Raw genomic sequence first — 12,670 nt, 5'->3', positions numbered from 1 at the left:
TTAGATAAGTACCAGATCGACATAATAGGGGTGACTGAAACAAAAAAGACAAAAACTGGTGAGATCTTTCTGAGCAATAACTACAAAATGTTATATTCAGGCAATGACAATCAAGGAAAAGAAGGAGTAGCCATAGTATTCAACACAAAATACGAGGCTAATCTTCTTGAATGGCAGTCAGTCTCAAGTAGAGTAATGTGGACATATATGAGAATGGGGAACTGGACAATGAGACTTATTTGAGCCTATGGTCCCACAGAAGGTTTTACTAAGGTAGAAGTGGAGGAATTTTTTGAGACTTTAGAAAAAGCAACTGACACAATGAAAAAGGAAAAGTTGGTCCTTGTTGGGGATCTAAATAGCAGAGTAGGAAATGATTGTGAGACATACAAAAATATTTTGGGAAAATTTGGAGAAAAGAGCAAAGCTAATAATAATGGCAAATATCTGTTGGATTTCTGCTCAGGAGATGGACTGGTTATTACTAACACCATGTTCCAACATAAAAATGTGCACAAATTCACATGGAGAGAAGAGGCTAGGAATAAGAAAAGTCTCATTGACTATGTTATTGTTCATAGTGATGTTTTCTCCCTGGTGCAGGACACCAGAGTGTACAGAGGATTTGAAATTGGAAGTGATCACTAGTCTTGAGCAGGATAAAATTGAATTTCATATTGAAAAGAATAACATGTAAGAAAGTTTTAAAGCGAATAAAATTTGAGCAGCTCTCAGATGTGAACTGTAGACTAAAATACACAAAGATTATTGAAGAAAAAATTAAAGAGTTTGAGAACAGGAACCAAACATTAGAGATTCAGTGGCAAGCCTTGAAGAAAACCTTGACTGATTCAGCCAGAGAGGTATGTGGTGAGGTTGTCTGCAAGGATAGAAAAATCAGAACTCCATGGTGTACACAGGAAGTTAAAGAGGCAGTGAAGGAAAAGAAGAAAGCATATCAAAAGTTCCTGGCAAATAAGTCAGCTTGTGCTCTTAGAGAATACAGAGACAAATTCAAGAATGCTAAACACTGTATAAAACTAGCTGAACAAAAGTCATGGGAGGACTTTGGCAAGAATATAGAAAATAAATATCAAGAAGGTGGCAAAATATTCTGGGGGTTGTTAAAGAAGCTTAGGAATGGAGGAAAGAGTGCTGTAAAAGGAGTTAGAGATGATAAAGGTGACATGAAAACGGAAGAAAAGGATATCCTTGAAGTATGGAGTAATTACTTTGAAAACTGCTAAATGAAACAGGGAGTGATGACAGCACAGTGGTAAAAACCAGCAGGCATGCAGTCAGGAATACATATCCATACTTGAAGTAGAAAAAGCCATCAAAGGCTTCAAATGTGGAAAGGCAGCAGGAGTGGATGATATTCGACCAGAAATGTTGAAGTATGGTGGTATAAAAGTCTTACAATGGTTGCACTGCATAGTTCAGAAAGCCTGGACAGAGGGACGAATTCCTGATGATTGGAGTAGAGCTCTCATAGTACCCATATATAAAAAGGGAAATAAAACTGAATGTGAGAATTACAGAGGTATTTCCCTATTGTGTGTTCCTGACAAGATCTATGGAAGTATACTTTAGAAACGGTTGAGAAAAATTGTGGAAGAAAAGCTTGGTGAAGAACAAGCCTGGATTCAGGCCAAATAGAGGCTGTCAGGATCAGATCTTCACTTTACGACAAATAGTCGACAAAGCATGGGAATATAACAAAGATCTGTATTTAAGTTTTGCTGATTTGGAAAAGGCATATGACAAGGTGCGAAGAGAGAAGCTATTCAGTACGCTAAAGTTATATGGTGTCAATGGGGCATTATATCAAGCAATACTTAGTCTTTATTTGAGTTGTAAGTCAGCAATTAGAACTGAAGGAAGTATAGGAAGATGGTTTAATGTTGAATCTGGTGTGAGACAAGGATGTACATAATCCCCTCTGTTATTCATTATCTATGTGGATCACATTATGAAGGAAAGTGGTATTAAACATGATATCAGAATTGGAGATGTTAATGTCAGCTCTGCTTTATGCGGATGATGTCATACTTCTAAATAAATCTGCTACAAGTCTGCAAGATTCTCTGACTAAATTGAATAACTGTTGTAATAGACATGGTATGAAGGTCAGCAATAAAAAGACAAAGACAATGAAAATAGGCAGAATCATTGAAAATGGCAACTGTGTTGTGAATGGAGAACCTGTGGAACAAGTAAAACATTTCAGGAACTTAGGCACGATTTTTAGTGAAGATGGTAAATTGAATATAGAAATAGACAACAGAATCAACAAAGCTGGTATGGTGGGAAGTCAATTGAATAAATTCATATGGAATAAGAGAGAAATTAGTCGGAACACTAAATTAGCTATATACAAGACAGTGTTCAAACCAGTTTTAACTTTTGGATCTGAGAGCTGGGTCAGAAGTAAACCCTTGACCAAAGACTAGAGACCGCAGATATGAGTGTCCTGAGAAAGATTAGAGGCATGAACAGATGGCATCAATGGCAATATCATATTAAAAACGAGGATATTATGAAAGAACTTGACATTGTCAGCATCCAGGAATGCATTAGCAGAGCTAATCTCAGGTGGTATGGTCACTTAAAAGAATGGGCGAAGAAAGATTAGCAAAACAAGTGTTCTCTGTCAGGTTGGCAGGAAAACGACCCAGAGGAAGACCAAGATATAGGTTAATTGATACGGTACAAAGTGCCTTATATTTCTATCGTCTAAAAGACGATAGAAATATAAGATCTGATAATGTTGGAGTCTTGACAAGTAACAGACTGATTTGGAGGAAAATTGTAGATAGGAAGTTAGTAATGATGTAATTTTTTCATGTAGTACTATCATATCCTGTACACCCCTTGAGGGAACATGGCAGGAAATTGATGATGGTGATGATGATTAAACCAAGAACCAGTAATAGAAAAAATTAAAAAATATAAACATAAATGGATGGAACGAATTCAAAGAATGAAAACAGAAAGATTACCAAAACAAGCCTTAAAGTACAAGCCATTAGGAAAAAGAAAACCAGGACGTCCCGTTAAACGATGACTTCTAAGGCCGGAACATTCTATGCTAGGCCTAAATCCTTGATACGCATGATGATAATGATGATGATGAAAGGTTTAGATATGGAGGTATAAAAGTTTTGAGGTGACTACACTGCATAATTCAGAGAACCTGGTCAGATGGTCGAATTTCAGATGATTGGAGTAGAAATCTCATAGTTTCCATCCATAAAAAAAGAGAATTACAGAGGAATTTCTCTACTAAGTGTTCCAGGTAAGATTTATGCAAGCATACTTGAAAAAAGAGGCTGAGAAAAATTGTGGAAAAGAAACTTAGAGAAGAACAAGCTGGGTTCAGGCCAAATAGATGTTCTCGAGATCAGATTTTCACTCTAGCAAATAGTTCAGAAATCATGGGAATATGACAAGGATCTGTACTTCAGTTTTGTAGAACTGGAAAAGCCATACGACAAGATGCCCAGAGAAAACCTTGTCAAAACACTACAATTACATGGGGTAAATGGAATATTGTACAAAGCAACAGTCTCTATTTAAGCTGTAAGTCAGCAGATAGAAATGATAGAAACACAGGAAGATTGTTTGATGTAAAACCTGATATCAGAACTGCAGATATTAAATTTAGATCTATTCAGATGATGATGTATTCCCAAACACACCCAGTGAAAATTTTCCAGATTCTCTAACTCAATTGAATAACAGCTGCAATGAATTTGGCATGAAAATTAGCAACAGAAAATAGAAAAACTAAAACTATGAAAACAGGAAGGAACATATGAAACTTTGACTTCTTTCTCAATGTAGAATCTATAAAACAAGTTAAATATATTAATTATTTAGGAACAGTTTTTAGTGAAGATGACAAATTAAATTTGGAAATAGACAACAGAATAAGCAAAACTGGTATCGTGGAGAGCCATTTAAATAAATTTATATTGAATAAGTGATATGTCAGCTAAAACACCAAACTAGTAGCACACAAGACAGTGTTCAAACATTGCCTTGTTTACATCTGATGTGAGAGTTGGGTTAGAAATAAAGGACTTGATCAAAGACTAGAGACCAGGGATATGAGAATTCTGAGAAAAATTAGGAGTGTGAACAGAATGCATCAATGGCAGAATCATATTAAAAATAAAGATATTACAAAGGAACTTGACCCTTTTTGCATTCAAAGAATGTGTGAGAGAATTAATCTAAGGTGGTATTGGTCACTTAAATACATGGGCGAGGAAAGGTTAGCAAAACAGGGCATCCATTTTGATGCCAAGATGGAAGGAAAGAGACGAAATGTTAGACACACAATATTGGAGTGCTCACAAGTGATAAACTAATTTGGAGAAAAATTATTGACAGGAAATTAATAATAATGTGAATTCAGTCATGTATTGCTGTCGTAGTAGCCTGACATAATTAGCCTACCTTCCTCCAAACACCTTCTATAATACAACCTATAGACCAGGGAGTCATTGTTGCCTGCAAGAGGATGTATAAGAAGCAGTTTCTTGAAGAGGTTATGGTTGTCTTGGAGAACGAAAACGATTCCAAAGAAGAGGAGCCAGGACACTTCAAAATTTACGTGTATACAACATCAAGTCTGCCATCTTTAATTTCGCTGCCACTTGGAAGGAGATATAGACGACAACATTGGCTAATGGCTGGACCAAGTTACTGAATGGGAGTGAACCACAATACGATTTCAGAGGTTTTGAAACCTTTGATTTCTGCGAAACTTGGATGCGAGATGGCGATGATGAATGGTGATTGCTGTCATAGTAGCCTGAACCCTTGAGGCTATTTATCAGGAAATTGATGATGATGGAAAAAAAAAAGTAACAGTAAACTCTCGATTTAATGGACCCCGATTCAACGGACTACGGATTTAACGGACAAAGTTTGACAAATAAATACAGATAATGAAATAATTAATAATAAAAAATAAATAATACTATGATTAATCGGAAGCAATTGGCAGTGTTTATAAATTGTGTCTTCAGATATATTCGCATATATTCATGATATTTTGTACGTAATTGTTCGCACACTTGCATGTGGTTTGTTTCAGTAGTATCTCTCCTGAAGATGTAAAAGCTGTTTTACTTCTTGATAATGCATCAGCCCATCCTAATGCTCAGAAGTTGGTGTAGGAATGGAAGAATAAAATGTATCTTCCTTCCTCCAAACACCACTTCTATAATACAGCCTATAGACCAGAGCATCATTGTTGCCTGGAAGAGGTTGTATAAGAAGTAGTTTCTTGAAGAGGTTATGGTTGTCTTGGAAAACGAAAACAATCCCAAAGAAGATAAAAGAGGAGCCAGGACACTTCAAAATTTGCGCACATACAACATCAAGTCTGCCATCTTTAATTTAGCTTCCACTTGGAAGGAGATAGACTACAACATTGGCTAATGGCTGGATCAAGTTACTGAATGGGAGTGAACCAAAATACGATTTCAGAGGTTTTGAAACCTTTGATTTCTGTGAAACTTTGATGCGAGATGGTGATAATATCAGTGAAAAATGGCTAGACATCGACAAGGGTGATCCAGTCTACCAAATTCTCAGCCAGGAAGAGATTACTGAAGATGTTCTACGGGGTGATCAGGAGGTTGACAATGAGGAAGAAGCAGTTCCAGCTGGTCCGAAACTATCGGTAGTTAGAAAACACATGGACGACATCATCTCGACATTCATAGGTGCATCTTCAGATCCAGACGTGATTGCTTATCACAAACATTCTCAGCAATTTCATTCGTTAATTGTTAAGAAACAGTATAAAATTGGAAAGCAACTGAAACTTGATGCTTTTTTTCAAGCCAAATCCTCAGTAAAATGAAATTTACATAAAAATGTTCTCACTAAAATATATTATTACTGTACCACTGAAAGTGTTTTATTTTCAATAGTATTCCGAGATTCATGATTTAAAGGACTTTCGATTTTACGGACAACCCTTAGCCACTAACGGTTCGTTAAATCGAGAGTTTACTGTATATATTTAATTCTAAACTTTATAAAATATATGATTATAAAACAAACATGTCTGAATAAATAGTACTTACACTATAATGATAAACATGACCAGAAATGTTTATGAACGAAATACTTACCACGTTCCACTGGATGTGCATAGATACAACAATCTTCTCCAACATGTGTTGGCATCACTTTAATTATATTTTCTTTGGGTAGCACAGGGGGGAGCCAGGTGGTGAATGGTTTTCTAGGAATGTCGCCTTTATTAACAGATGCAACGGAATTTTCAAGTTTATTTTTATTGTTTTCTAGCTGCGGATTAAGATTTTTTTGAGCACCAGAACTAAGCTTTTTATTGTTAGAATACCTGCAGAAAAAAAAGCATCAATATAATTTTCAGACAATTTAATATGTAAATGAGAAACTTATAAACAAATGGATGGCATTTTTGAGGTGGGAGTATAGTAAGTCATCAAGTAATCACAGTTCTAAAATCAATAGCAGTACACAAACGTTAACCTGAATATAATTAATATATGAAAAGAAAGTTTGTGAGCACATAATTATGTATTTTAAATTTATACATAGTGAAAGATGCAATAAAGAGAAGGAAACTTAAAATCATAATTGAAAAATTTTATGGTTGAGTAACAGTTAAAAGATTCCTTAATTCTAGAATATTAAACAGTGGAATATATATGTATAAAATGCTTACTTGAAGTAGATACTCCTTCAATAACTGCATAAAGAATTCAGTTTGAAACAAATTTAAGCTAAGCTGGATTAGAAGCAAGATCTGATCAAATATTGGAATCAAAGAGATCTAGGAAAATTATAGCATAAACAAGGCTGTGAAATAATGATATTTTAAAAAAAAAAAAGGAAAGAAATTTGACATCAATTTATGTTGAGAATGAGTTCCTAGAAATATTAATGCATATTGGACAATGCAAATCAAATAACTTTCTTCGCCATATATGTATATGTTTATAGAGGAAAAACATTTTTGGAGGCAAATTTTTTAAATTACTAATTTTACTTAAGTCTCATTTTAGAAACAAAAATTAAATATATATAGAATGCTGAAAACCAATAAAATAAATGCACATATGTATCATTTATTCATCAAAAGCATTAATTTATTTATGTCATAAGGAGGCAATAATATTGTCTGGAAACAATATTTTGCTACAATGATACAATCATTGTCTTCATCCTTTCCTTTAATATGTTCCGCTCAACTGAACTGAATAGACTCTAATTAAATCTCTTCAATGTGCTGATTAAAGAGATTTATATGGAGATTTACATATAAAGCAATTGCATGGTTTAATCCTATTTTTAAAGCCTACTGTTTGTGAACTTTATTTTCAGATCAGGTCACCTATATTGCAGAATTAAAAACTTGAGTTTCAAAGCAGAACCATGAATTTTGTACAGAGACTAACTCAATTCAGCATGAAAAGCCTTTATAAAGCAGATATAGGGGATTATAAGCCTGTTACAGCTGTCTAGGTTGCTCCTTTCTATGTCTTCTTATCCAGAATGATGGTGTCTACAACTGCTGCAGGTTAACCATACTTTGCTTAAGTTCTGCATATTCCTATAGGTGGCCTGAACATTAGTTCCATTAGTGTTTTGCACTTCCTACTATGGATTAGTCCATAGTACAAAAGTACTACTGATCTTCACTCATGCTGTATTCAGTTAATCAATTAAACAATAAACTGTTTCACTTGTGATACCATTTGTCAGTTTTATCTAGGAGAGTTCACTAAAAAGTATTCAATCTTGGAATGAACTTGCTTTTTAGTTCAATGTTAAATCAGAATGCACTCCTCTTCTCAAAGAATTCAGACACCATTTTTGTTATTAGCTGTTAGAAGCACTGACAATGTTTCCTCTTCCATAACAACTGGTCCCATTATTGCAATATTACCCATTATTGCTCATATCATTCACATCCTCTTTTGCAAATTCCACTACAACACAGACCATATTTTTACACACAACATTCAACATAGCATGAGTGAGTGAATGAGTTGTATTTCATAACACCCCATGTGTGTGATACTTAAAAACCTTGTATCAGACAGAAAACAACATAAAAATGAAGAACCCTCCCTACTTGCCCAATGGCATAAGAACATAACTCATTCAAGGGTAGAATGAGAGAGATAAGATTAGTAAAATGGTTATTGAAAGTCAGAATGGGAAGGAAAAGACAAGCAATAAAAATGAACTGATGGATTTGGACTCACGAGACAGAAAAGCAACAGCCCGAATTTGAGATCACACAAAAAAAAGCAATAAAAAAGAAGACTGTGAAATGAATGATGGTGTAGGAAATAGGTTATGAAGTTTTGTGTGGGACTATCATGGTATCCTTTGAGGATACATTATTCTAAGAAATGTTGGATCTGAGGCAAAGGAACACTATGGCATTGAGGCAGTTGCCAAGGGTGTGGTTGTCAGAAGGGCACCAGTGAAATGATATTTTAACATGTTATCAAAATTGTCACAAAAAAAGGCACATGGCTAAGAATTTGCCAAGGACACCAGTAACCTAGCTAAGCATCTGGTTTGGATGACGCAACAAAGATTTATTTTTAAAAAAACTTATAAAATAGACTAAACATATTTGCATACACAAATTTTTTGTAACCAAGAAAAATCACTTAAATCATATATGATGGTTAAAATATCTTCAATGCAGAAATATTTTATATTTAAATGACTTATGTTATCAGAACTTATTTTTAAATATCAGACCTCACGTGGCACTGATGTGCAACAGGTCACAAAGGACTACTGCACATCAGTGCTATGGGTAAGTAGTAAGAAAAAAGAAGGAATATGTTGACATGTTCATAGAGTGAAGGAGAAATTAGTTCCAAAGAACAGAGATAGATGGAATGAAAGGAAGAAGATAAGTTAGTTCAGTAAGTCTGCAGCTGGGTGTTAAATGAATGTTGACTGTTGACGGCAGCTTTTACTACATTCCTAGAAGGATTGTAATAATGGCCAGTTATGTAGAACACTGTCCATGAAAGTACCCTCAGGAAAAATACAAGGAAGAAATCAAACATCTACATGAGCTGGAGTGAATTAGTGAGAGTGGAGTCGTTGGTTAATCTGACTAAATGCTGTATGGAAAAGTGCATTGAGAAATCTTAGAGAGGTTTTGGAGATATTACTCAAAATGTGTGAGCAGTATTTCACAGGTGCACAGATTTTGGATTTAGAGCAGTGTTTCTCAACGTGGAGTGTATGACCCACAAGGAGGCAATTAGAAAATGATGTTGCATTCGTCACCTCATCACTGATATACTCAAAACACTCACCATTGTTGGCAAAGGGGGGGGGGGCATCAAAATCTTTGGGGTGTTGAGGTGGGGCATGATCCAAAAAACATTGGGAAATACTGATTTAGAGTATTAGAAATTGTACAGTGAGAAGTGTCTTGAGCAGAAAAATACACAAAGTTTCATGGAGGATGGAGGTGAAAGTCAGCCAAAGAAGAGAAATTAGTGTTTAGTTTAGAGATCTGACAGAGAATAACTTTTTACCTAATCTTCAATTAAAAAAAAAAAAAAATTACAACAGTCAAGGTGTTAATTTCTTAATAGGAACTTGAATAATAAGTATTCACACAGACAAAAACTATTCATTCCCTACATTTTTCTTTATTTCTTAAAGGGAATTATTCAAGACTCTCCCTCTTCTTCAATCCATTTGATTTTTACGTCTCTATATCCGTATGTATTCTCTTTTTCATATCCATCACTGTTCATTTCACATCTAAGTAGAGTATACATTGTATTCTCTTATTTGAGATTATGTAAATGATGTCACAACAGCCAGGAATCACAGATAGCAGAGAGACGTTTTCAGTTGGTGGACTGTTGCAGTGTGATAGTTTTTTTTTCCACTTGATGACAATTTCATGCACTCAGTATAAAAAATTTCTACAGATATTTTAATTCCAATGATGTAGAGAGACATGTATATCTTGTTAATTCTTGTTGTTGCTGCTAAATTGGAAAAATCGATTCCACTGCACTTAAACCATGTGGCATGGTAAGGCTTAACAGCCTCACTAGTCAACTACCAATAGCAAAACTACAAGTATAACTACTTGTAGTTATAGTTGTATACTACAAGTAGTATGCAAAATATACTACTATATTTTGCTTATAGTCAAATATCATTTTAACAAATTTAATTTTATCAAAATTAAGATATCTTTATGCATCTTTTATTTCTCTTTTAATTAAATAATTAACAATCTTACATAAACAAAAATGTAAAGATAATTAAATATCTTTAGACCAACTTTGTGAACTTCAACAATTACCAAAATACAGTCCTAATTTCTCTCAAGAAAGATTGCACACAGTTTCAAGGATGCTGGAGGTGTAAGTCAGCAAAAGAAGAGAAATCATTGTATACATACTGGCCACTGAATTAGAAACCTTTATGCAGATATACATAAAAGTCACTTTTGCAGTGCATATGCAAATTACTTGATCACATGCATCATCATTGTTCTAGGCAATCATTTAAGAATGCTACTGATCAGTAATCTTCAATAGAGTTGATCACAATGAAAAAAACAAAGGAACTTTTGGAGTTGATAAAAGACTTATTGTGGGTGTCCATCTGGCTCAAGTCATGATTTTGAAAACAGTAGAGCTGACAGGTTTCTCAAAATGTGAGATATCCCAGGTTTAATTAGCGGAAATATAACCCACACTGCTCGTCTAAGAGGCATAGCTGTGGTCAAAGAATCTGTCAGGAATGAGATCACTATTATCTGAGATGGCTTGTACAGACAAACAGAACTTCCTTTGTGCAAAAATTGATCGAAGCATTTAATAAAGACTGTTTCTGACCCTTATCTTGCTGAAATACACACACAAGCAATTGAAGAGGATCAGTACTGGCAGTTGTATGCCTATACAGAAAAAAATTATTTCTGCGAATGACCAGAAAGTTCATCTCAGTGGTGTCTAGTCATACAGAACTAGGTATGTCTGTATGGCAGGCAGATAGTTTGGTGGGGGTCCCATGAGCAATGAAGCCAGCTTGCCTTGTAAACACAACTCAAGGTTCTGGAGGTGGTGTTATGGTGTGGGAGATGTTCTGTTGGTACAGAATTCCCATGGTATTGCTTGAAGGTAGGGTGTCTCCCAAGGAATATTTGAACATTGTTGCCGATCAAGTTCATCTTGCAATGCACTTTTTATCCAGCAGGTGACGGCTATTTCATGGACAACAATGCTATTGTCCATCGGACAAGAAATATGTGCAGCAGTGGTTTAGCGAGCATGATAGTCACTACCACCACCTTCCATGGCCACCAACAAAGCCTACATCTGAACCTCATTGAGAACGTATGGGCCATGTTAAACAGACCCAGGAGCAAAGTCCTCTTAAATCTGAGCAAGTTTAAGGATTGGTGAATGCCTGGTATGTTGTAGATTTAGATAGACATTCCCAATAGGCGGCACCTGTGAATAAGTTTCCTTAAACTTGTGCTCAAAAATTTTATCGTAATTGCAAGTATCTTTTTTTGTGCAAAATAACCAGTAAACGGAATACAGAGGGTACTAAGGAGCCAGTTACTTCTACACAACTCGTAAGTACCCATAGTCCTTCATATCAGCTATTTTTCAATTAAAAAAAAACAGCCATGTGAAAGTACCTGATATGCCTACCATGTGAAGTAAAGATGACGGCAACAAAGGCCAACATCGAAAGATTACCTCTAGTCCCGTCAGCATAGCGCCGTTGTGAAACTGAAGTTACCAAAAGGAAAAAGGTATATTGTGCGATTTCTGTTGCAACTGGCTATATACTTCCCGTGCGAAAATAGATGAATCAGTGCTCAAGCTTTTTATCGAACTGAACCAGCCATTCTTCTGTTTGATGTGCCTTCCTTCTGTTAAACAGCTGCTGAACCTAGGCAAATGAGTTGAAAATCTCAAACACCTTAATAACATGATCAATAATTTCTCGTCCAAAATCCGAAAGTTGGAAACAAATCTCAAGATACTCGATGACCAGCGGCCGATCGCAAGTGCATCTGTACCCGCTAACGAACAGGAGAATCAATGCCGTTATTCTGAACTTTCCAGAGGAAAATGGCAAATCTTTAAAAGAAGTTAGCAAACTAGCAGATGAACGCAACTTCAATCCCAGGAATATCATCAAATGTCATCGCTTCAGTCCCAAAAAACAAAAGAAAGGATGGAACTTTCCACGTCTAGTGAAAGTGATCTGTGATACACTGACAAACACTTCTAAATTAATAACGGCGATAAATAGCAAGCTAAAGGACAGTTGCCCCCAATCGCGTGTATGTGCTCGACCTGACTTAATCTTTAAACAAAGACGTCAACTCCGAAGAAAAACACCAATATGGAGACACAAGCTGGACCATAGACTACAAACAAACCAAACTAGTGCAAAAACCAAGTGACGCCACTAGCAGTCAATAAGGAGACCAGTATGCAGGCACTGCATAGAGAACGTGCAAGACTCTTGCGGTCAAAGCCCCATAGACCCACCACACAAAAATCAGTGGTCTCAACTCCAACCTTAAGAGCATTCACTATCATCTAAAGTAAGCCAAACCACACCTACT

General features: G+C 35.6%; 1 protein-coding gene across 2 annotated transcripts in view; it reads right to left on the bottom strand.

The window, feature by feature from the left end:
• qin (tudor domain-containing protein qin) overlaps positions 1 to 12,670 on the bottom strand; it is a 544,378-nt gene that overhangs the window by 75,171 nt on the left and 456,537 nt on the right. For both annotated transcript variants that reach the window (XM_090401282.1, XM_090401283.1), the window contains one exon: positions 6,156 to 6,388. In XM_090401282.1, the coding sequence (XP_090257408.1) occupies positions 6,156 to 6,388 (233 nt within the window). The remainder of the gene's footprint in view (positions 1 to 6,155; positions 6,389 to 12,670) is intronic.

The sequence above is a fragment of the Typopeltis vanoorti genome, chromosome 12 (assembly GCF_054136105.1).
Source record: "Typopeltis vanoorti isolate ZY-2024b chromosome 12, IOZ_Tvanoo_1.0, whole genome shotgun sequence".
NCBI classification, from domain to species: domain Eukaryota; kingdom Metazoa; phylum Arthropoda; class Arachnida; order Uropygi; family Thelyphonidae; genus Typopeltis; species Typopeltis vanoorti.
Note: the sequence above shows the minus strand (reverse complement) of the source record. Positions and strands in the feature narration are given on the sequence as shown.